Here is a 24,837-nt window from a genome sequence, read left to right as displayed (position 1 = left end):
ACCCCTCGTCCCTCTTTCCTCCCAGTATATATTCCCCAGATTTTTCTTCATTTAAGAGCCTGGGATGACTAGTTGGCTAAACATATGTGGGAACTCATAAGCATGTCAAAGGGATGGGGGAGGCAGGGGAGGAATCCTAAAACCCATGCCAAAACTCCCATGGCCCTCATGGAGCCAGGACTTCACCCTTCGAAGCCTGGTCTTGGGTGGGGGCTACACTTCATGAAGTCCTATGCAAGCTGCTCCTTCCCTGCGCTGTGCTCTGCTCCACTCCAGGTGTGGACGGACATGAAGAAACACAAACAGGACTCAAAAGCTGAGCACATCAGCCCATGTCTGAATCAGCAATGCTTGGATACAGGGCTGCAGGACAGGATTCAGTGTCTCACAGTACCTGGTGCACAACCTCCTGTCTTTGTCATCGTCTCTCTCTGTGGTAGCAATAATAACTTTATTTTTAACCGTGCTTCTCCCCAGAGAGAGTTTGCACAGCTTATGTACATATCTGGCTTGTACAAGGATATTCCAGACAGTCATGAATTTTGAGCAGTTACTTTGGATGGAAATTACTGACAGTTCAGACACCGAGAATAAGTCATTTGGATTCAAATATGTATTAATTAAAAAGTGCCCTTTCCCTGATCGGTTCAGCTGATTTTTATGGCAATTCACCTTGCTGTCCCAATCTTCAAACACATCCTCTACATTTCTGCCTGCATTTGGTATGCAGCATTTTGTAGGGCATGAAATCTTGGATCCATTTGCATTAGACAAGGGCCTGAAATTAAAATTCTAGTACCCGCAGTTCTTGGTTTTGAGAAAGCTCAGCCCACACTGGAACTCACTGTCCTGGTCCCTCTGTGAGAACCGGGTTAGAGTTAAAGAAATTAATGGAAAGATTTCCACTGACCTTAATAAGTACATTTACACAAGATGCTTGAAGTCTGAAAATATTTACCTTCAAAACGAAGAACACAATTTAGAAGATCTGCTGAGACCACTTTACTGAACCACTTGGTCACTGGCTGGTATTTAAGCAGGACATTAACAAATCAGCCCTAACTACAATTCCCATTAGCATATTATTTCTTCTGAACACAAATAGCAAAACAGATCATTAGCTCATTAAATCTGCTGATGCAACATTACTTAATCAATCTTCCTGTTTCTACAAGTTGCTAGCCTAATAATCTAGGCAAGAAAAAAAGAAGTCAAGGAAGGAAGGAAAAGTGAAAGAAAAAGAAAGAAAAGAAAGAAAGAAAGAAGAAAGAGAGAGAGAAAGAGAAAAGAGACAAACAAACAAACAAGGAACGGAAACACTGCTTTTCATTGTGGAAAATATTCTGCTTCATATTAGGTAGCTTTCAAAACACGCAGAAATTAACACAGGATACGCAGCTACACCTGCATGTAAAAGCCCCAGCCAAGTGCTATATGCATAACAACAGTAAATAGGTATGTAAAGTTTATGAAGCATATCATGTCCTAATTCATGTGAGAACGGTTTGCAGTACTAATGGGATTTTGTTACATAAACCGTGCTGATAAGGCATTGGAGCTTTAGACAGTTAGCAAGTGTATTTTTACTACTGGGATGTTTTCCGGAAAAAATACGGTGAACCTTTATCTCTGCTCATCCCCGCAAGCGGCAGGTTTATTGTGGTGTCCCACGTCCCTTACAGGGCCACAGCTCTCTTAAAGGGCAAATAATCGACAATCAGTGACAAGCAAGGAAGGGAACAAACCTGTCCTATGAGAAATACTGCAGTACCAGTTTTAGGAGCATCTTTGAGTCACTGTGAAACTAGTGGCAGGGGCAATACATTGAGGTTAGTTGTGAAATTTGCCCATGCTAGTAAAATAGTGCTAACTACTTCATTTGAGGAAACATGTTTTGCATGCAAGTTTTCTGGGAAAGCTGATTAGCCAGTTCTGCACTCCACAGAAACAAGCCTTAGTTCCCCTTGTCTTAGTACTGGGATTTTATCGGGACAGTTGAAAGGTACATTTAGAGTTGCTTTGCACTTTAACGCTAATGAGCTTTTTCACTGGTATCAATAAATTCTCCCGCTCACATGTTTAGCATTCCTTTGGCATCCATTGCCAGATAAATCCTTTATTGTCTTTCTGGTAGCTTGCCCAATTCCCACAAGGCAGATTTTTAAAACCCAAATCCTGCCTTATTGCTAGCTACTGCCTCTCCCACTCGATAAATTGAATTTACCACTTGATAGAATTATGCAGTTGGTGGCACTCAGCCCTTCCTTTAGATAAAAAAAAATATGGCTGGGAATCTACAGAGCATCAATGGGCAGTAGGAAGAGTTGGGAGGTGCCATTGCATCCTTGCACCCACAGTCCTTTTCTAAAAGAGCCACATCATGGGAGGACCCTGCAGAACAAAAACCCTTCTGTTATTGATTTCAGGAGAAGGACGTTCACACTGATGTTACTGATGACTCCAAAGCGATGAGCTCTGAACACGCAGTGAGTGCAATGAGGGTGTTGGTATTCAAAACCTAGGTTTAAACTACTAGTTCAGGTGACATTTCAGCTCTGTAATTTTTAAGTACCACCTGACTGAGCTTGTTTGTAATGCCAGGATTCCTAATTATACCTAAAATAAAATAAAAAAAAGAAGCTGTTGCCAAACAGCATCTGATGATACAAGTGAAGAAGGCAGTAATTAATCCTGCAGGGACAACAGCAGACTAATTAGAAGCAGAGCAGAAATTTTGTTTTGCTTTAGAAAAAAAAAAACACCCTTTTTCCATGAGAGCTCGGGTAAGACACACAATTTACAAAACTGAACTGTGACCTCCAACTAATGGTCCTGGCAGCAGCCCTGGATGCAACTGGATTCCCAATTGATCAGCCAGAAAGCGCAGTGTACCACACCACTCCTTGCCTGCTTGCAATGAGCTGCGCGTGTTCTCTCCTGCCCCACCAGCTGGAGGAGGTGGACACCAGCACAAAAGGGTTTTTTTTCTAGGAAAACAAAGTGGTGACAGAGAAAAGAGGTGCAACAACTCAGGAAATTCTTCTGAAACCAAGCCCAGGACAGGAAAGTCCCTGTGTGTCCTGGCATAGTACACATGGAAATGTTGAGCAGAGCCCTAGGGTCTGCCCGAGGAAGTGAAGAGGACTCTTCCTAGCACTACATGGCATCAGTTCAAAGTGCCGCTGGTGGTGAAGTTCACCTAAGGTGTAACCAGAAGAGGAGACCAGAGGAAATGGGCACACATAGCAGATGCTGGACTGAGTGTGAAGCTGGTGTCTCACTTGAGTTCCCCTTCTCAAACTGGCTCATTAAAACCCGCAAACACTCCAATCCCTGCTATTCTATGGAACACTGTACTGTTCAAGATTGTACAAAAGGGCCATAAATAAAATAAAAATCAAGGTTTGTTTAATAAAATAATGCACTGAGAATGGCAGAAGGCTTGCTCTGTTATTCCTGTTTCATTTGGAGACTTGCTGCTAAGCCACAGATTGGAAAGGATTTTTTGAGTAACCCTGCGAGGCATCATGGATAGTCTGGAAAAATAGCTTTTCAGTTAAATCTAATAGGGCCAGGTGTAAACCTTGGAATGTGCCTAGAAAAGCAGGGAATAAGCCTGGGAATGGGGCCAGAGCAGACTCTAGGGATGTGCATGGGCCCCATGGAGGTACCCAGACCCTTTGGACAAGTCCAGGCCATTTGAGCAATGGTGTCCACACACCAACAGTGAGAGGAGCAGGCTGAATCCAGAGGGGTGAGAATCACCTCCAGATCCAGCCACTAATGAGAAACCTACTTGTCACTGCCCTTCACACGTTTCCTGTAGCCTTGGATGTGCATGTCTGCCAGTGCCAACACTGAAAACCAGCTCAAATGCTATTGCTTTTTTGATGGCATTTCCAGACACTATAATCACCTTTCACTGGCCTGGGGAAGAGGTTGGAAGAGGGAGTGGGTGTTGCTGATGCATCCATATTAGCCCACTGCTTCCAGAAACTGCATGGTCACCGAGACATTTTTCTCAGTGTTTGGCATGAAGTGTGGATGTTAGCTGATGCCCAGTGAAGGGCTTAATTTATTTATATGGCGTAGTTTTAGAATATGCCAAATTTCTCTGGTGTCTGCTTGATGAGTATCAGCTCTTAGAAATATTCGTTATCTTATCTTGAAAACTGGCACCACATTCCTCAGTATGGTATTTAAATTAAAACCCAGAAAATAATGGAACATAACTAAAAGAACCTTCAAAGTTTACCTCCTCTCTACTTGTGCTATTAAAATCTACAGAATCACCAAATGATAGAACAACATAGCTTGGAAGGGACCTTTTGGAAATCATTTGGTCCAATCCCCCTGCTCAAAGTAGGGCCAGCTTCAAATACAGAGTCCATACACTGATGCTACACAGTTTGGACACTATATGCCCCCTTCCGACGGGTCTTTGGCAAGCTGGAAGAGCTTTGGCTCTCCTGAAGCTCACATTTTCCCCTAAGGTCATCTATATTTGAGTATCCTCCAATGGCCCTTCCCTGTCCCACAGCTGTCACCCCAGAAAGGGCGCCAGTCTCATCCTTAAATGCCACCTGAAGGAAAGAGGAATCTGCCAACTTCCAAATAAATAAATTATGAAGACACAAACAGCCACTATGCAGAGACTAGGAAGTATTGACTTCAGTGGAATATTGTCACCATTTTTGGACACCTTTCTTTACATCCTTTCTTCTCCCTCTCCCCTCTCTCCTCCCATTGCACAGCACGGAGCCAGGGCTCTGCTGTGGCCTGGGCAATTGCCTGACAGTCAGTCACTCTCTGTCTACCTTGGAAGCTCTTCACTACAATTTTTCCCTTTGTTGGACACTTCCAAGCCTTGGCCTCTTTCCACTACATGACACAGCTCAGCGATAAAACTCCTAACATCCTCAATACCCCAGAGCAGCCAAAGACCCCAAATAGCTGGCAGTCTTTCACTGTCCAAAAATAGACTGGTGATTCCTCCCTGTGCCTTGGTGTTGCGCATGATGATAAAGAGCATCTCAACTGCTATATACCTGTGAAAATGGGGGTCCCTGGACTATTCTGTCATGGCATTGGGGTAAAAAGTTAAAAACCTGATCACCACGGGCCAAGAACTGAGCATCTGAGTGTCTTTATGGAGCTCTCATTAGCAGTTTAGGAGCTGAACACTTTTGTTTCTGGCTGCATGCTGAGACATTTCAGTGTTCCCTGTAACGTTAGTCACACCTATATGAAAGTGCTTCTGTGCTGGAAAGATGGTAAGTGGTCCCTTTTGGAGGCACCTTTTTATACAAATGAGATCAGGCTGGGAGCTTGAGTTATGGGTTGGATTCACTTCATTTACCCTCTAGCAGTCTACAAATCAAGTGTCTAATCTAAAGTCGTTACTCTACAGTAAATGATGAGAGACTGGTACCTCCGGAGCACGATTTATCCCACCTGTCCGAAATACCTGTCTTAAATGGGCCAGATCTGAGTCCCCATTCCAAATGGGCAGATACATGTACATACGGTGTGTCTATACATCCTTTGCAGGCAGGCAGAAATATACTCTGCCATTGCTCGGTTTGAACTGAATCTGCTCTGAACCAGATAACATACAGTCATGTCACTGGCAGGGGTGGGGGGGGCTGAGCCCAACCTAATATAAAATCCTTTTTATAGAGCTTTTAATTAAGGCTAATTGATGTATTTGTGGCGGACAGCCAGATACAGAGTTGGTGCACACCAATAGTCTCAGACTGTGGGCCAAGCAAGCTTACATCTCCAAGCAGAAAATAAGAAATGCACTTCTTTTTGCTTTATAGACAATGGATAAAAATGTTTGTGAGAATATTGCCCCAGATGCCTGGTTCCACCTGCCTTGCATCAGGAGGCTGATTAACATAACATAATAAATTAATACAATTTATTTATCATGGCCTGGTCAAGCCCTTTTTGAATGCTTCTATCATTTGAGTATTCAAAATCAATATATGCCTTCTTGTCCCACTGTGCAATACAAGGTCAATTTTCTGTATGACTAAATGCACCCTCAGTAAGGATGATTTTATTTTGTTTGTCATTTGTTAGATATTACAAAGCTGATCTTTGCACAATGTTCTTTATGTCAGTAAGAAAATTTGCTGCTTTTCTGCCAGAAATAATGTGGACGACTTGTCTATTTTAGCTCCATTCAGCACTTTTTGCTTTAAGAATGTATTTAATTTTGAAATGCACTATAACATATTAAAACCAACAAAACACACAGAGATCATGTTATCTGTTTGTACCAAAAAAATAAAGGGAAAGTTATAAAAACTATTCCCAGATATGGAAATCTAGCTGGATCAAACTTTTCCTCCCTGTAGGCTACATAGGAAAGCACTGCTCTGGCGGCACAGACATATGTGAAGGACTGGGGCCAACCAGGAAAAATGACAGTGTCGACTTTTCTATTTCCTTCCTTAAATTCCCTGAAGGGTGTCAGTGCAGATCCAGAAGTGCCAAGAAAAATGCAAACTACTGCTGTTTCATGCTCACAGCTCTCACTGCAGCTCAGGATGGGAGAGTCACAGAGCCGGGCTGCCACGGAGAGATGCCTTTCTCCAAAGGAATCCCACTTCTCAAACCCTCTCTAACAAGTATGTCAGCAGCAAGACTAAAAAGCATTATAGATCCTATAGACATGAAGATATGTGTTAACACAGGAGCTTCTGGTACAAAAAAAGAACAGAAAAAAAGCCTTTAGATACAGCCTATTAAAAACAACAGTAACAAAACCTGTTAAAATCATCTTCTGTAGGAAAATGGTATTTGAACACTTTTTTTAAAAAACAGGTATCACTTTGATGCCACCTCACTTAAGAAAAAGATATTTATTTTAACAAACAATCTGTCCAATTCTGACATCCAAAAAGATAGGTTTGGGTTTTCTAAATGCTCAAAATCCAAGTAAAAAAGTGTCAATTCGTTATAATATAACCCTCTACCTCCTCAGTCCCAAATTCCATATTAAACCTTTGGCTTTTTATTTTCCCTTCCAGTTCAGGACATCTTTTTTCCCAAAAAGCCTCCAAGCTATTTCATGAGCACAACATCTGTTTTCTGACCCATGCAAATGATGACATCTGTATAACAGTCTCGGTTACTTCCAGAGTGACTGCTCACGGCTTGCAAATAGTACAACGTTATTTCTGCAGCTGCCAGTTCTTTAAAATCAGCCTGGGATCCAAAATACACTTTAAGGTCCAATATGATCATCAGATTCAACCTTCAGTTCACACCTGTGTAACAGAGTTGCTTTCCATGTGGTGGTAAATGAAGAGTGAATTTGAATCTAGCAACGAGCCCAAACTTTGGTGCCAGCAGCATCCAGCCCCTATGGTTGTGCTACTTTTGCAGAACAGGGAAAAGAAAAATGGGCAAAGCTTAAGTTTGTCACTTCCAGAGTCAGTTCTGCTCTAACCCCTGTCTCCTGGCAAAGACAGAAAGATGGAAAAAAGGATTTACAAATACAAATTCAGAAGAACTGAATATTCACTACAACAATTCATTTTTTTCAGTTATCCTGAAGTGCTGTTCTAACTCGTATATGTAACATTACACAAAAAAGCTGTTAAAGGTACTCTAATTCATTTGCTTTGGGAAGTGTTTACTTTTCTGTACACATCTGATTTCTATACCAAAGTCCAGAAAGACAAAATCCACTTGTGTGTAGGTAAAATGCTTTGAACACACAAAGCACAAGGTAAGTGCTAAGAATGCTGCTACCAGCATGTGGCAGGAACATCTGTACAGCTATACAGCTTGTAAAGGAAAGGAAAGCATGCAGCCGAGAGCTCCCTCCACGCGGCATGTAGCTGCTTGAGCACTGGCTTAGGTGGAAGAGACACGTTTGTGTCCTTATTGCACTTATGACTATAGGTGGTTGGCTTTCAGTCAAGCCTGAACTACAAGACTATGACTCATGCTTCTTTAACAGAAAAGGAATGCCCCAGGCGGCAGCACGCTCAATCGCATCATGCACAACCGCGAGGGGACAGGAAAGCTGAACCAGTGTGCCAGTAACAACTCCATGAAACAACACGTAATGCTGCGATCATGAATTTTTGGAGGCAAAGTGCTTCAGAATTGTACAAGCCAAATTTTCAGAGCAATGGCCACCAGAGTCAATCCCGCAAACTGGGCCTCTGGCTGCACCCCCAGCACACAAGGCCTGGGACAGCCCATCTGCAGGCTGCATTTATCATGTTTGCAAGACATCCATCACGCTACTGCCTCGTACAAGGTACAAGCTGGTTCCGCTGAATTTGCAATGGACAATATTGGAATATCAGAGTCAAAGCAGCACTAGAAGTGGACCTGGAAACACCGTATTTGTTTCACGAACTTGGTATTTTACACTATTTATAGCTTTTAGCCACTACACATTTTAAACAGTCATCTAATAGACATTCCGGGCTTAAATAATTTTCAAGGTCAGATTAATCCGGTTACATGTTCTCTCACTGTAAAGTGGCACAAAGTTACACCTGACTTGCAAGATAAACCTAAACAGAGATTCCTTTGCATGCCATGCAGTTCTACCTAGAATTAATATCAGCTACAGAGAAAGAAAAGAAGTCCTTCACAAAGGCAGAGGAATGCCATTAAGGCTAAAGCTTTCTAATAAAGTCACCCCGTTACCCTGCTGGCTCTTTTGCAGCATCACATTGCGGCAGATTCATGCATTCAAGGAACTTTACCAAAATTTGGCCCCAGACAGCCTGCGTGACTCAGCTATTCACTGGGCAGCTCTGGGCAGTTGCTGTGTGTCTGTCTTTAACCAGCAATCCAAGTCAGGCAAGAACATTCAAATCTTCAGAGCTTGGCACTTAAATTGTACCCACAAGGTCTGTACATACTCCAGCAGCCTGCAGCAAGCCTGTAACTCCCTAACCCTACAACCCCCCTATTCTTTCAGAGTCCCAGGGTAGGATTTAGAGTAGGACCTTGAAGGTCCTGCTGTTTTGCAAGTGCAGTTTGTCCTTGCAGACCAAAGCATGGTTGCAGAGTTACAGATTTGCACTTGTGTCAGAACAGCAGCTGCAAAATACAGCTGAAAGTTTTGACAGTGGCAACTGCAGCTATGGAAAACTATAATGAGCAGGCAGCCTAACCACCAGGCTTTGGGAAGAGTTGTCCCTTTTGGTGGCTTTGTATTCTTCCTTTTTTTTGTCTATAATTTCCTAAAGAAAGGAACTGGAGAAGGGGAAGAAACAGGACAGAAAGGAACAGCAAATGAGAAAGACCATCATCTCCCAAAAAGCCTCCATGAATTGACACAACAGAAGCAATGACTTCTTTGGCTTTCTTATGAACTTTTAGGGGTTTATGGGTTTGGATTTCACAGTAGAAGATATGTTCACTCTAAGATGCAGGTTCCTAATTGCCACTACTGCAAATGATGGTTTGTTTTGGTTTTGGTGGTTTTTTCTTTAGTTTTTCAGGAAGTGATTTAGTTTCGTTTAGTTTAGTTTCCTAATGTTAAGTAATAGATCTGGTATTGGTGTTGGTAAGGATGCCCACTAATTATAAACATGTCTTTTATTTACCTGATTGATAGTGATGCCTTGTGGTACATATATGTTTTACTCCAGGCACTTTCGAAAACATGGGATCTTGATGCAAGAGGCCTTAAGTGTGGAGGGGAAATCCTTCTCTGAAGGAGCCATTGCACTCTGCTGGGCTGGCCTCAAGCTGTACCAGTTAACAGCTCTGAAGCTGCAACGGCCATTTCTGCTGTGCATCATGTGTATCTGGATTCAAAACCAGTGCAAACAGAGAGGCAAAAAACCCCACCACACTCAGGTGCAGACCCAGGCAGAGTCCAAAACTTCAGCTCCAAACAGGAGAACAAACAGGAGCCAGGGCAAGAGCCTGCCCTGCTGCAGCCCTGTGAAGCCAGCAGCGCCACGTGGAGGGCGATGCTCCAGCCTAGGAGGTGGAAATGGGGTCTGAGCATGGTTCAAGACTGTGAGATGCTGATGGAGTCTGCTAAGGGGAGGGTCAGAGCATCTGACACAGACCTAAGGGACTTACTACGCGTGACAACTGGCTGTGTTGGCACTGCAAGCCTGCTCTTGAAACATGGCCTCCCCCATGCACTGAAACCTTCCACAAGTCCAAGGCAAGAGCAGCGGGCAGCACCCTAGGGAGGACTTCATCTCCCCAACACACCCACCACTCTCCCATCCAAACATTATCATCCAGGTGCCTTGGCCTAAAGGAAATTTCATCCTGACCGGTTATTTTCTCTCTTTCTCAAAGGCAGTTGTAGACTGAGTGGGGGGACTCAGAAAAGAGAGTGGAGGGGGATTAACTGCACCTTTTTAACTTCAGGCTTTCAAACCTGCTAACATGGCTCCCGAGGAGCTGAACTACGATTGTTCCCTCCCTTGCTGAGACCTCGTGCAAAGTCTTTCTGCCAGGGGCAATGGGGGGGACAGCCCGAGAGCAACCTCAACCCTACAAAAGCAGGACATCCTAATGAAGATACTGACAGAACCGGACAACATCGCTGAGTGCTGCAAAGAGAATCTACATAATGTTACTCTAACGGTTCAGTAAAAATGGCATCAGTAAAAGGAGGCTTTCAAGAAAGAAGCTACCCCCAAACACTGAGGGAGTGCAGCTGAGAGAGTTTCTGTTAGTTTCATTTTGTTACAAAAATCACCAGTATTACTTCTTACTTATGATGTTAAAAGAGCAGGAGGATACTCGAAATAAAAGGCTGTGCATGCACAATACCCACATGAATAAATTCCGGTGATCCACCCCAGTACCGGACACGGTGCCCTTCCCTGGCCACTGAACTGAGCCCTCCCTTTATGAGGAGTAGGGGAATTTATCACCAAATATACAGCGTATTGTAATGGAATGATACCAGGAAACAATACTAATTGGAGTCTGAATGTGTCCTCCACGTCATGTTAATCTACTGTTTAACTCGGCAGAAAAGACAGTGAGGAAATAAAAGCTCAATTCACCCAGCCTGAGATCAAAACTGTCATGGCAATATTGGCAGGTTAGACCCTGATTCTTTAAATAGTACATTGCCTTTGTTAAACAAAAGTCATTCTTTTATTACATAATAGAGATTATAAATAAATGTAAAGTGTGCATGCAGTCAACTGCATATTATACAAGCAATATCTATGTTAATAATTGTTTTCTTTGGCAGGCCAGAATCCAGCTGGACATGCAATATTTACATATCAAAATCCTTGGTGTGTTCAAGTCATATTGGATGCAAGTGAAAATATATATGTATATATATTTACCGTATACACACACACATATATATGTATAAAGGTATATATACACCTCTGCATATATACTGTATACATATATACACATAGGTATATGCTAAAAGTGGATTTCATCTTTTTCTGATTCAGGTGATGCAGGCCTTGAAACACTAAAAATATCTTGACAGGGTATCTGGGGGGGCTGCTGGGGTGATAAATGAGACTTGGGGGAAGAGATCTGGGGTACGTTCTTTTCTGACAATATTTTTAAAATTTCTGCCACCTGTTTCTCAAGGGCAGCCATCCTACTGCTTAGCAGCTGGATATCTTCTTTGAGTTCGTGCTTGACTTCCTGCAGCGTGGTTTGTAAGGCCTGCTCAGGAATAGGATAGAAAGGATGCCTAGCATCAGCCTGAATGGGGCTGTGCTCCAGGGGCTGCGAGTCTCACCAGCTTTATCCAAGCGAAGGTCACTTTTTGTTATTCCACTGTCACAAGAGTCTGTTTTCCTCAGTGGGTTTTTATTTACACCGTTCTCCGAGTCATTGCATTTGGGGTCGTCGGACAGCAACCCCATGGACTCAGCCTTTGTGACGTTGTTCCAGTCCTCCTTCTTCTCCTCGTGAGTCCCCATCGTGTTCTTCAGTCGAAGCCACCCTTTCCCGTTCCCGTTTTTCATCCGCATGGGACTGTTCACTTTGAGACATTTTTGGTCTCCATTTCCATTTGGCTTGAGCTCCATCGCATCCCTGTTGTTCTGCTTCACAGCCTCACTGCTTTTCATGTAAGCCAGGGAGTCTGGATGGGGGTGATCTGAGACACGGTGACCACGCTGGTGCCTGTGATCGAGGCCCCGTTCTGCACACTCCGGCTTTCCACCTGAAGCTGGTTCCTTTCTGGGTCGATGTGGGTTGAGCCTTGATTACGCATCTCCTTTTGCTGTTTGAATTTCTGGAAGAGTTTCCGCACAGGGTGGTCCACAGGGATGCTCAGCGTCACCTCGTTCTTCTGGCGCAGGCGCTCCTCTTCTTCCTTCTTGACATCGCTGATCTTCCGGAAGATGATCTATGGGGAATAAATCCACAACAGAGTCAGCACCCAAAGGACACTGCATACAGCAAACATCACTGGGAGATGGGGAAACAGTATTGAGAGAACAGCCATTTCTCCTTCCTTTCTATCTTAATTTCTTGCAGTGAATTCAAATGGAGCTGATCAAGATATAGTAACCTCACATATATGCCACTGCATAGATAGGGTACATACACACACACACACACACACACACACACACACTCTTTCTTAAAAGTATAGATTAAAAGTGGGTTTCACCTTTACTTTTGATGCAGAAGATAGAGCCTTGAAGAACTAAAAATATCCCGACACCAAGAGAAGAAACTGAATAAAGAGAAGAAAGCAAGCGAGCAAGAACCCAAACACTGTGATACCTATCTACCCATTACTCACACTCATACCTGCTCCGTCACTATCTTTAGTATAGACCAAAAGGAAACAGTAATTCACACAGCTGTAAGTTTAATTCAACATACATACCCTTCCAGAGACTGGAAAATCCAAATGTGCTCAATACTTTTTAGCTTTGCTTATTGCTAGTTTTGTAGGAGTGGCTGGAGGGTGCAATTAGGTTCCCCATGTGCCGTGTTGTGTGGCTTCACACAGCAACACAAGCGTTTCCTGGAGAGTTTTTATGTCTAATATGTGTGGGTGTACCGGGAGCGCCATGGAGAAGCACCGTAACAGAGGTGTGTGATTATAAAACCCAGCAATATCCACCGTTTTGTGATGCCATGCCATTTATTATGCAGTTATTTCACCCTGAAGCATCTCTCAGGCCCTCTATAGAAAAAGGAATGTGAGCCTCAAGCTGTGGAAGGATCCACAGAGCAAAAACCTTTCTGTTGATTTTATGCAAGTTACTCAGACGAAATCTTTTTTTTTTTTTTTTTTAGGTTCATCCAGTTTTCTTGAATGTCAGACTGAGGCAGGATAGGGAAACTCTGTTTCTCTGCATGATGATACTAAAGTGAAAAGTGTAGGGATAGTGTTGGTAAGAAAAGTAAAAGAAAGCCCCTGCAATACACAAACAAAACTCTGTGACAGTCAGATGTAGGTTTTGAAGTATCTGTTTGAGCATCCGTATCTCAGTATCTATTTACTTTTTATAAGAAAGTTTCTTAGCCTGTCCATATTTGCAAAGAAATAGTTGCTTTCAAGTCTTGCATCTTCAGAAGTCAGCAGAGGCGTGCCACGATGGCTACAGCTCCTTCCCTGCATGAATCCGGGATGAGTTGGACTTCAAAGCTTCGTTAGAGAGCTTTTAAATGCAGTAAATACATCCTTGCGTGCTACTGAAGATGCAGCTGCTTATAATAATTTGGAAAGTTAACATGTTTATTAGAAGCCCAGTTTAAAAAAAAACCAAGAGAGAAACATGGAAGATACTTTCATCTGACTCCTCTGACCTAGATGCAGCAACACATACACTCACTTGGAAGCTCCCCTTCATTAGCACCTACCCTCATGGAGCAACTCCCACTCTCTCAGACAGGCCACTGGGGACAGCAAATGCATGCAAGAGAAGTTGCCCTTGATTCAAAATTAAGTAATTGCATTTAATTGAAGCCATGCTCTCTAAAAGAAGATTTGGAAGGTGGGTTGTGTTGTTTTGTTTGTGCCTTTCTTTCCCTGGAGGGCAGCGTGGCACCTCTGGCAGCTGCAAGGAGGTGTCCCCAAGCAGTGTCTCAGAGAAGATGGCTGGTTCCTCTGCTGGTCTCCTTGTCCAGCTGTCCTGCTCTGCCCCGTGCTGTGCCAGGCCAGAGCGGCTGGGTCCCTGAAAACATCTGGGGTGGGGAAAACATCCTCTACCCAATGTTTCCTTGCTCTCTGGCCATGACCCTCTTTCACAGCTTGTGCCTGGCAGGTGGTGGCCGAGGCAGCCAGGGATGCTGCAAGGCAGGCAGCTGCCTGCAGCCTGGCAGGGGCTCACAGCGCTCCCATGTCCAGTGCAGTACTGAATGCGCTGTCCAGAGAGGCACGAGATAACTTTGACAACTTCTGTCCTGCCAGCTGTTTATAAGACCAGAACGACAACAACAAAGACCACAGCACCAGTTTTTGATTCCTCTCCAAAAACTTACACTTCACTGAAAACTACCCTCACCTCCCTTTTTTTCTCCCAGTCTACTCTTGTTCTTTCATTTCTCCCTTTTCTTCTCTCAGCTCAAAACTTCTCCAGCCAGAGGTTATCTCCCTGCACAGAATATAATTACCCGTGACTGCTGCTGCTGCCTTCTGCAGAAGAAAAGCCAAGACTTCGCTAATTTGACACCGCCTGTACCTCATAATCCTGAAGTGGGCCCTTCTGAAAGCCAGGAAATCACTATGGGTTTTTTTGCCCCAGAACCACTTGGCCAGATGTCACTCGGATGAGCCAAGCCCAGTGGCACAGGGGCCTGAGCCTGAGCGCTGCCATGCCTCAGCACGGGGCCAAGGCTTTGGGGAAAGCTGAACGCATCCCTGCTGCAGGGATGGGCGGCCAAGGTGACGAACGCGATCAGATTTGCAGTGCAAATCTGCTCCGGCTGAGTGAAACCAAGGACCTAGTAGCCACTCACAGTCATGGGCTTTCTCCCCACTTTATGCCCATGCAGTGGAGAAGACACACTCCCAAAGCCCTGCTGTCACCTCCGCAGGAGGAGATGTTCCTTCAGCCTCTTGTAGGACGCAGACAGGAGCCTGGCAGAGCTCTTCAATAAATCCTTTCCTCTTTCTCTGCTTGGGACAGAAAGTGCTACACCCTGGAACGATTATGGGCAGCTCCTCTGAAGAAGCAAGCCTGCTGCACTCTGAATCAGTGCAGAAAATGCCCAGGGACTCAGAAATCCAGGGGTTAGCTGGGAGTTAAGAAGTCAGGACTGATCTACCTTGGTGGAGCCATGTTTCCAAGGGACCAAAGGTGGGCTGTTGCACAGCCCTGTGCCCACCCTCCCCTTGGCTTTCTCATGAAACCTGGATGTGTTCGCAGGTGTTTGCTATTTTCTTTTTCACTCTGAAATGCATAACCATGCAGACCCTCATGTCCCAGCTGACACTGTGAGATTACAGCACTTTGGAGACCAGGGTCTTGGTCCTCATTCACCCCCTGAACTACTCTGTCACCACAAGGAAACCATTTCACCCCTGTGTCACCCCATGGAGACTGTCCCCTCTTCAGGATGTCCACTCTCAACCAAGAGAGCACTACGTCTAGCACAGCAGAGATCTAGTCTTGGTCAGGACTACTTGATATCGTTAGAGTATGTACAAGTAAAAGAAAAGAAAGATCCTCTTACACAGACAAAGAACTGGGGAAAAAATGAGATGTGAGTTCTAGTAGTAATAGTTGTTTTTCATTACCAAATTTTTCCATATTAGGAATTCTTTCATGTGGTTGGATTTAATCCACTTCTACAGTGGTTTAACCTAAGCCAGAATAGGATTAAGTGTGTTTACATGGAGACTTAATTCTATTAATGTCTAATAACTATTACTGGCTATTTTTCTCTACAAATAAGAACAGAAAAACACCTCATGCAATCTGACATTCCTCAGCAAATTGGGAGAGGCTTATTTTGATATCTTAAATTGGATGAACTATTTCAGTTGTCCCTGACCCTTTTCAGAGTGGTTACACATAGGCTTGTCCAAACGTATGTCCCAGGAATAGACACAAACCCCAAAGGAGTGAATCAGAAGAAACTGAATTAACTGTGTGTATAGCACATCTCAAGGAGTAAAGAGACATATCCCTGTCTCACAGCAAGTGCTAAATTCATTAATGTGATGGAGATTCAGTGTAGGACTTCATTTCCTTTATGGCTGGGATTGTGAAAGACTGCTCTGTGTGACACAAATCCTGTCTCATGAGACCAGGTTCCTGTTTTTCTTGCTTTTAACGTATTTATTTTGGGAAGGAGGGGGAATGGAGGTGACGTTAATTACCGAGCTGACAAAGGTTAAGTAGAAGTTAACTGATGGCCAGCCCTGGGAACTGAAGTATTTGGGTTATCTACGAGGCAGGCACAGAGGAGACAACAGCAACTTGAGATTCTCCATTTGATCTTCACCCCAACCTCCTTTCCCTCCCCTCCATACCGAGAGGTAACTCGCTGTAACTGCGAACTCAGCCCATCACCGCTTCCAAAGAGGAACCTTACCAAAGGTACTGGCAATGGGTACATTACTGCTGGAGCAGCTCCTGTGAGATGCCAGCTTGTATAACTGAACCCAAGGCCAAGTGCAGACGAGGGCAGCAGCAATGAGAGGTCGGGAGCCAGCTCAAGGCTGAGACACACACAAGTTCTCCCATCTACTGCTGAATTAATCAGTAAAGCTGTGGCCTTTCCAGATGCTTTGAAATGCATCCCTTGTCTGCTGTCTTTTTTTGTACCAATACTGCGAAAATCATCCCTTCACGACCTTCCTCCCTTCACAAAGATCCCTTAATAAGTGACTCCAAGGAAGGTAGTACGTGAATGGATTAAAGAACTGGTAAAAGTCTTGAAGAATTACAGTGAGTTTATGAAAGTGGCAAATATTTGACCAGAGATCATCCTGTCCTGTTCCTAAAACATCCCATGCTGTTGTTAGTGGCGTTCAATACACGCCTGCCCCTCACCACAGACATTCACAGAAACATGTAACGGTATAGCAAAAGGGCATACAGTTGTCATGGTGATGAATACAGCGGGTGTGCACCAAGTGAGAGAGGGGGAAAGGCACACAAGGGCATCAACGTAAACATTTTCACAGTGACTAATAAACTCTGGGTGCCCAAGCTGTGGCATCCTACAAATGTGGCTGATGGGCAAGGGATGCTGGAGTCCTGCAGCAAGGGGAGACCGTGTCCTGGGAGAACTGGCTTGACTCAGCTCATTGGGCACTTCTGCAGCGCCAAAAACTGGAACAGAAAGCAAACACAGCATTTCAGTCCCCATAGCTACATACATCCATGTAGAGCAGAAGGAGGAGCCCTGCCACGAGGCTGGACTGGGGCCGCAATCAGTAACTGACAGGTCACACTCATTAATGCACGGGCTAGGCTGATGTGGGTGGTGGTCAACTCTCAAAAATTTGTTCCAGAGGTAACTATCTTGTCTGTATTAATGTCTTGTAGAAGCCCCATCTCCCTCGCATTTGGTTACTCACAATCCAATGTATTTGTCTAGATCCCTCTATTTTTGTTCCATTTAATACAGGAACATCCTAGAAGGCACCTTAATTCAATATTGTGGCCCTGAAGACAACTGCTCACTGTTCCCCTCCCCGGCAGCACTGAAAATGACATCAGTGAAATAACCCAGGTTAATAAATTTGAAGAAATAAATAGGGCTCTTCTTAACCTGGGCCATGCCCGTGACCCATCTGACAGCACAGACCCATAGTTGTACTGGAAAACACTGCAGATGGAGCGAGATGGGATGAGTGGACGGAGCGAGCAGGAACTTTCCAAGCCGGCTGCAGCGATGGAGGCAGCGTGTTAGGGAAATGCAGCCTCCCTCGGACCACACTGGGAGTTGATCATCATCACACTGGACCAGAGCTGGCGGCTCCTGGCTCGCTTGCAGCTGGCTGAGACCCACAGAGCAGCTCCTTTACCGCTTTCAGATCCCACCGGAGGGATTGATCTGGTCCACGTCCTACAGGAATGTCTAATTCCCATAAAAAGGGTCAGTGTCCTCACAAGGTGTGTTGGTCTTGGCACCCTTTTATATAGATTCTTTTTTGGAAATAGAGAGCTGTCTTCCATTGCCTCCTTGGCCTGAAATGATTCAAGGTGAGTCGTTCACACAAGCTTAGCTGAAGCTGGCAAATGGATTTTAAAGGTTTTGATGATATAACCAATATCAGACAAATACTGCAATCGCATATACCTCATTTTCTTCGAAAACGATGCTAAAACCCCTCAACAAATACAACTGAAAATAATAAGGAAAGCTTAATTCATGCCTAGGCTGCACAACATAAACTTTTGTAAAGATGTTTGCAAAAAAATACTATTAATTTTCACATCTCGGAGTGCATTGTAGAAACTTAATTGCCATTTTTCACAGAATTTGTGTCAGATCCAGGATTTAGACACAGGATACCCCAACCCATGCGGTACTCAGATGAGTGTGCTATTTTCCTGCTTCTAAGAACAAACTACAAAAAATTTCCAGAGCACAGACACTCAGAACATCATTCACCTATGAAGCCTGTGTCTGCATTTGAACTCATCCTCCAGGAGCCCTGCACAGTTGAGGGAGAGAAAAAGGCACTTGGAGGGTGTGAGTCATTTCACCTGCAGCTAGATGTTAAAACAGGTCAGACAAGCTGTACCTTGAAATGCCGGTTTGTCTCCTGTGTCTATACAGGGAGCTTTCTGCATGTCACTTGGATGCAGACATCCTCCACGTGATGGTGGGTAAGAAGTATCCAAACCCCTGCCTCTAGCAGTGCAAATGTCAGGGTTTGGTGCAGATCGTGTAAAAAGCCTTCCTGTAAAGCTTTTCTCTGTGTGCGTGTATTATACCCTTCATCTGATGCTATTTTTATTCCCCACAGCATGCTGGGGTATTGCCAGTTCCCGGCTGGGATGCATTCCCCACCCAGCCTCAGAGACCAGCCAGTCCTTCCAGATAAACACTATTATTTTAAAAGCTGCAGAGGGAGGACGAGTGACAACTGCACAGAAGACCATGCCAGATTGGTGGGTCGAAGTGAGAGCTTGTGAAAAAACAGACTTTTTGTTTGCATGGAGCAATGAGACGAACCACTAATAGGGAAGGCAAAGTCCTCCTCTTCTTACCCTGCTCCCCAGAAAAACTCTCCAGCAGTTGATGGGGAACTGAGCTCGTCTCCCCGCAGCTCCTAGGAAACTGGAGCCCACCTGGGATGGCTGTGGCTGCTCCCGTACAACCACCCTTTTGCATTGCAAATCTCATCCCACTCCTAGGTGCCGCAGGACAGATCCTGCTCAGATCTCTCCCACTGTCGGCACTGTGTGCTGCTAAGAGCTGTCTGTCATCACCAGCAAACCCTTCCCAGGCCATTGCTTTGATGTGCTCAGGTGAGTCTTGGATGCTTCATCCCTCAGTCCTTGAGGACTAGCCCTCTCTAGGAGCCTTCAGTTGTCAAAACAGGGCATATGTGGGACCCTCTTTTTTGATATTCTGAAGACTAGGCCAGTCTAGCCCAATTTCTCACGTGTAACCTTTGGTAAACAGGCTCGGTCCAAAACGGAAGTGTTTTTTAAACCTAGGCAGGTGACAGAGAACATGATTCGCTATTAATACTTGTATGTTAAAATGTTTAAAATCTTTTTTTTTCAGATATTAAATATTTTTTAAAATTAACTTTTAAGATGTTAACAAATCTTCCTTTTAATTTACATGAATTAAAATATGCTTCAATTTCAAAAGTTAAACTATTGAAAGAATGGACAGAAATGAATGAATAGGAAATTACCTCACACAAGCCCCTCTGTTTGCAACTAGCCAGAAACTGGAGCCCTGGGGCCTGGGCTAGCAGAGCTGTGAAATGCAGTTCAGTCTGATAGAAGAGCCATGGGCCATCTGTATTTGTTCTTCATCTGAATGTCCAGCCTGAAAGCCTCAGGGCGAGCCAGAGAAACCTGAACAGCCGGTGTTAATGCAAACCTTCCTTTGGGATGGATGTAAGAAGCTGCTGCCATGCACTGTCGATGGACTCACTGTGTCTGGACTGGTTCCCTGCCTTGAAAACCTGTTTCATTGCAGCTTTACTGCCCTTCCAAAACAGAGAGGGCAATGGCAGCATCGCCCACAAGATGCAATTCCAGCTTTTAACCCCAAGGGAGAGTTTGGAGTAATGCCTCCTCCTAGGTCACGGCATGGCAAGGAGGTAGGAGCAGACAGCTAGGATGAGAAGACCAAGCCAGCAAGACCAGCAAACACCAGCAAAGGGCCAGTAAGGAGCACTGGCTCCGACCCAGCTTCCATTAACAGCTTTTCGGTATGGCTCATGCATGAGAGCAGCCTCCGACTGCGGTGTCCTGTGCTGGCAGGAGTCTCTGCAACCGAGAAGCACGGTCAGAAACCCTCTACCGAATATGACAGCGACAAGAAACCTGGCAGAAATGGAAGGGAGCTGAAGCCACAAAAAGCGAGAGCCAACAGAGACTGAAGCCAGGGTGCCTCTTTCCAAATGCAAACTGCATTTAGGCTGCTTCACCTAATTTACTCCTGTAAATCTCCACGTCCTCTTAGCTCACTTTATTAATCTGCACTCTGAGGATGCAGAATAGATGGCCTGAAATGATGGCTTTATTGTTCTTCTGCTCTGTACACTCCTCAGATAGCTTTACTTTGATGTGAAATTCAACCTCAAAAAAAAATTGCTCTAACAACTGTTTTAATTGCTCTCCAGTAAATTCTCCTTAATCCTCCTGTCCCAGGAACTGTTTTGTGTTAAACCATTGCTCCATCTGCGTGTGGGTAAGGAATCGCTGTCCTTGGCTGTGCAGTGAAAATGACTGACTGCTGAGCAATTAGTTAATCTCCGGGATAGGAATGTTTCACTAAACAGTCTTTCATGCTGGATTTTGGAGGAAAAGAAGATTTTTGTAGGTTAGTCTGCTGGCTGCTTGAAAGAAACGGTAAATAATATCCTTTCTGCAAATTTCCATTGATCCTGACTTCAGACATGGTAGCATGCAAAAGCAAAAGCTTGCTACCAAGCGCATTTTAATTTTGCTTTGGAGAAACTGTATTCATGTAGTTCCCTCCTAAGCGATTACAGAATTGACTTGTAAGAGATGTGAAGATTTCCAATCCAAGCAACAAAGTGATGTCACTTCAAGGAAAGGAGAATTATTTCCATGATGCTGAAAAAGTCCTTTTAAGGGAAATCTAATGGCATTTTATGTGCACGAAAGGGGTTAATCCTTTCATCATGACTTAATAAAGTTGCTCATCTAAAGAAAAAGCGGGGCACGTAGGGAGGGACAGACCCTTCAGAAGAACCCAACAACAGCCAATAACTGATTTCCCAGAGCCCAGAACTTCCATCACCTCATTACTGCTTGCTCTGTGTTTTAGAAATTGGTTACTGTAGATCAAATTTTAATCTGGTTCCGTTTTGTGTTTGCAATCCATTCGCACGGCACCCGACTACTCTTGCAGAGAGACATCTGTGCATGCTGGCAGTCAATTAGGCTGATCTGCATTTGTGAACAAGCACGCATATTAAGAAGAGAGTGGTTGAGAGTTTGCCCCATCTACTTCATACTTGGTATGGATCTGAAGTCATCCTGTTTTACTTTAAAACATGTCTGGATTGAAGAAGAAAGAAAAGAGAAGCAGGCAGAGATCCAAGTCACATTTGTCACATCCCGAGAGCATCATGGCCCAACACATACAGCACCAGGCTGGGATTCAGGAGGATGGATTATTCTGCTGGCCTGACCTTTGGCCAAGGGGGAGGTCTTGTGCAAATCACACCGTCTCTTCGTGCCTCCTTCTCTCCCAGTATAAGAGAGGATAATAACGCTGCCCTCATTTCTCCAATTAATTGGAAATCCCTCTATCATTGCTAACTATTTACAACCAAGACACTAGGATCCATAGCTGACAGCAGAGAGAGGTCGCTCTTTTGTCCTGTTGCCAAAACTGAGACAGTTCATTAAAAAAAAACCAGCCATAAAAAAAATGCACGTAAGTGTTCTCAGGATTTCAACTCAAGATTAAGGGCTCAAGGCAGTGCCGCACTGAGACACCTAGGGCAGTCCACAACAGAGGTACAATGCTACATGAAGTCCTTTCCTGATGCCCTGATAATCAGTCAAACCTTGATTAAGGGTGGCATTGACATCTACTTTGCAAGGTGATTGCACCTCAAATCGCTCAACTTAAGTGAGGGGCACTGATTCTTCAAATGGTGTGATTACATGTTTAACTAAGCATGTGCTGAGCTGAGGAGTCAGATTTCCAAAAGAAATGCCAAAGCCTCTTACTCTGTTTGCACAATTGCACACATTTACACCAACCACAAGAGCATTTTCTGAGAGCAGCTCAGTCTCCTGAATCAGGAGCTCTTCTGTTCTTCCAGTGGCCCAGACCTGAGCACCTCCCGCCCATACATTTGGCACTTACAGAGGCCTCCTTCTCTTTGTACCCCAGGGGAAAACAACGCATGGATTTTCTGCTGCTGCAGGCTTAGCTGTTGTATCTGATGCCTGCTGGGCTCTGTGCTTCTGCTTGGAAAGGGATGCTGAAGAAGGTCACTATGCACCTTTGGAAGTGGGGAGCTTTGCCGTGGTTTTTAAACAAGACTCTGGAATTGAAACCGATCCCTTCTTTTGCTGCTTTGCCCTCACTATTTGCTGTTTTCTTTGCTTTAACCAAAGAGCAGATGCCTTAGCATGTTGCAGAACAGCCAGATTCAGACCTATTTCTCCAATACTATCAAAGACAGCAAAACGCACCTTCCACGTACAAAATTATTTAAAATAATAAACCAGAAAGGCTACTTAATTTATGGTATTTTTCAATGAGGGTCTATTGCTGGTTGGCCTAGTTTAGGGTCAGTCCATTGCAGAGAGGAGTATTGATCTGTGTGGCCTCAGAAGAGACTGAACTGTGACCATGATCCAAAGAGACACAGTCCCTCCTATGGGGCTCTGTCACAACTGGGGAGCAATGAAACCCAGCTTTAGCCTCCTAATTCCTTTTCAGGACCCTAAATCCTACACTGACCTCAATACAAAGACTCAATTGGACGGGGGAGCTGAAATACTTTGTTGAATCAGGGCCTAATTTGTTTCCTGTATACAACACAGAGATGGTTAGATATGGAGAAATTGAGCAGAGAGCAATTTTGGGATAACTTGCAGTGTAACTATTACTGAGCAGTGTCTCATGGGGAGCCTTGTTCCCCCTGACTGGTTAGGTTTATCCACTTTGGGATTTAAACTCATGCCTTCCTTTACACCATAACTCTCCCACGTAAACTAGTCTAGCCTGGGTTGGTCGTTTGGTGGGTGAGCAAACTAAACAGTTCCTCCTGCTCTCTGCCTCCTTCTACCAATCTCTCCTTCTTGCAGATATGCTCTTGATGGATAGTATCACATACTCATCTCTCCTTCCCCTTTCCCTTCCTTTTCCCCTTGCCCTTGCCCTTCCCCTTCCTCTTCTCTTCCCTATTAAAGCAGTTATTAGAGGGAGCAAAGAGCAGGGGAGGTATTTCTTCTACTTCTTTGCCTGGCACTAAGGCAGAGAGAAGAGCAGATTTCTAACGCTCTTGCTGGACTTTCTTTCCTTCCATCTTGCAGATGTTTCTTGCTCTGTATAGCACAGAGCTCCTGCAAGACGGGAAGCTGAGGTACTTATAGATACTGTGGTGGATTTCCAGCCCCTGGGAAAGAGAAGCCCTGCAGAAGGCTAAAAACACAAGCTCAACAGACCCAAGATCTTTCATTGGATGTGGAGGAGAATCCCAGCAAAGACAGCCTGTGCCCACCACAACAAAACCATCCCATGACTTTTGGAACTCCACATTGATGTAAATAGCTGGTGACACATACCCCCAAGTGGTGCACTAAGACCATATTGCCACTACCAATCCTGCCAGCACATCACCATTAGGTACCCTAGGGCTCAAGAGTTGAAGGGAGCTTCCCATTGCCTCCTAGCCCAGCTGCGGGCTGGTGTGCTCACTGCAAGACAGTGCCACTTCAACAGGACAGTTTCCAACTAGATCAGGCAGGCTTGGTCCTTGCAAACTTTTATCGGCCATTGGATCAATATCTGCTATTGGCACTGGCCTAATGAAATGTCAGTAAGCAGCAGTGTCAATTGATTCAGGCTTTGCTGTGGTGCAGACGAGTTATGGTCTGTGCATTTGATTACAGACGATTAAAAAAAGAAACTCCTCAAAGAAAGCAGCCTTCGCTTTGCCCAGTGCGGTATCTCCTAAGAGTGATATGCTTCTGAGCATAAATAGGGAAAGATAGTTCAAAGCCTCCAGATGACAGCGGGGTGGTTTGAGCTTGGGGCAGACTGCAGAAACGGTGCTCTCTGGAATGGTGAAAAGTGCCAAAAGACTTTTCAAGCTGGTCTTCAGCCTGATTTAACTTGGAACAGAAAATCAATCATCAATAATAATATGCAGTACTAATCTACCGCTCTTCTTTCCCTGTATTGGAGAAAGTAGGGTTCATGTTGCTGCCTCTTTTGCCAGATGCCAAAACCAGGGCACAGAGAGGTCATATATCACTTGCCCAGGGTCATCGAGCTGCTTAGTGGATGAGCGAGGGGGATGGAACCAACGTTTCCAGTCCAGAGCCCCCATAGTAGGAAAAGCCATACTGCAAAAAGATTAAACATATAAATATAAAGATATTTATTAAATTAAAATAAAATTATTAATATAATAATGCACTTTCTTTTCACTACTGTCCAGTCTGGGAAATATAGTTCTCGATTTGAAATAGTTGGAAGGTCTCAACTGTAACTGCAGTTAATTGGTGAAATTAA

General features: G+C 44.4%; 1 protein-coding gene across 1 annotated transcript in view; it reads right to left on the bottom strand.

Annotated features, from left to right (window-relative positions):
• Positions 1 to 11,403: 11,403 nt before the first annotated feature.
• KCNH5 (potassium voltage-gated channel subfamily H member 5) overlaps positions 11,404 to 24,837 on the bottom strand; it is a 156,707-nt gene continuing 143,273 nt past the window's right edge. The window contains 3 exon segments of the mRNA XM_050897623.1: positions 11,404 to 11,723; positions 11,726 to 12,079; positions 12,082 to 12,349. Coding sequence (XP_050753580.1) covers positions 11,404 to 11,723; positions 11,726 to 12,079; positions 12,082 to 12,349 — 942 coding nt within the window.

Source organism: Gymnogyps californianus, chromosome 5 (genome assembly GCF_018139145.2).
Source record: "Gymnogyps californianus isolate 813 chromosome 5, ASM1813914v2, whole genome shotgun sequence".
In the NCBI taxonomy this organism is placed as follows: domain Eukaryota; kingdom Metazoa; phylum Chordata; class Aves; order Accipitriformes; family Cathartidae; genus Gymnogyps; species Gymnogyps californianus.
Note: the sequence above shows the minus strand (reverse complement) of the source record. Positions and strands in the feature narration are given on the sequence as shown.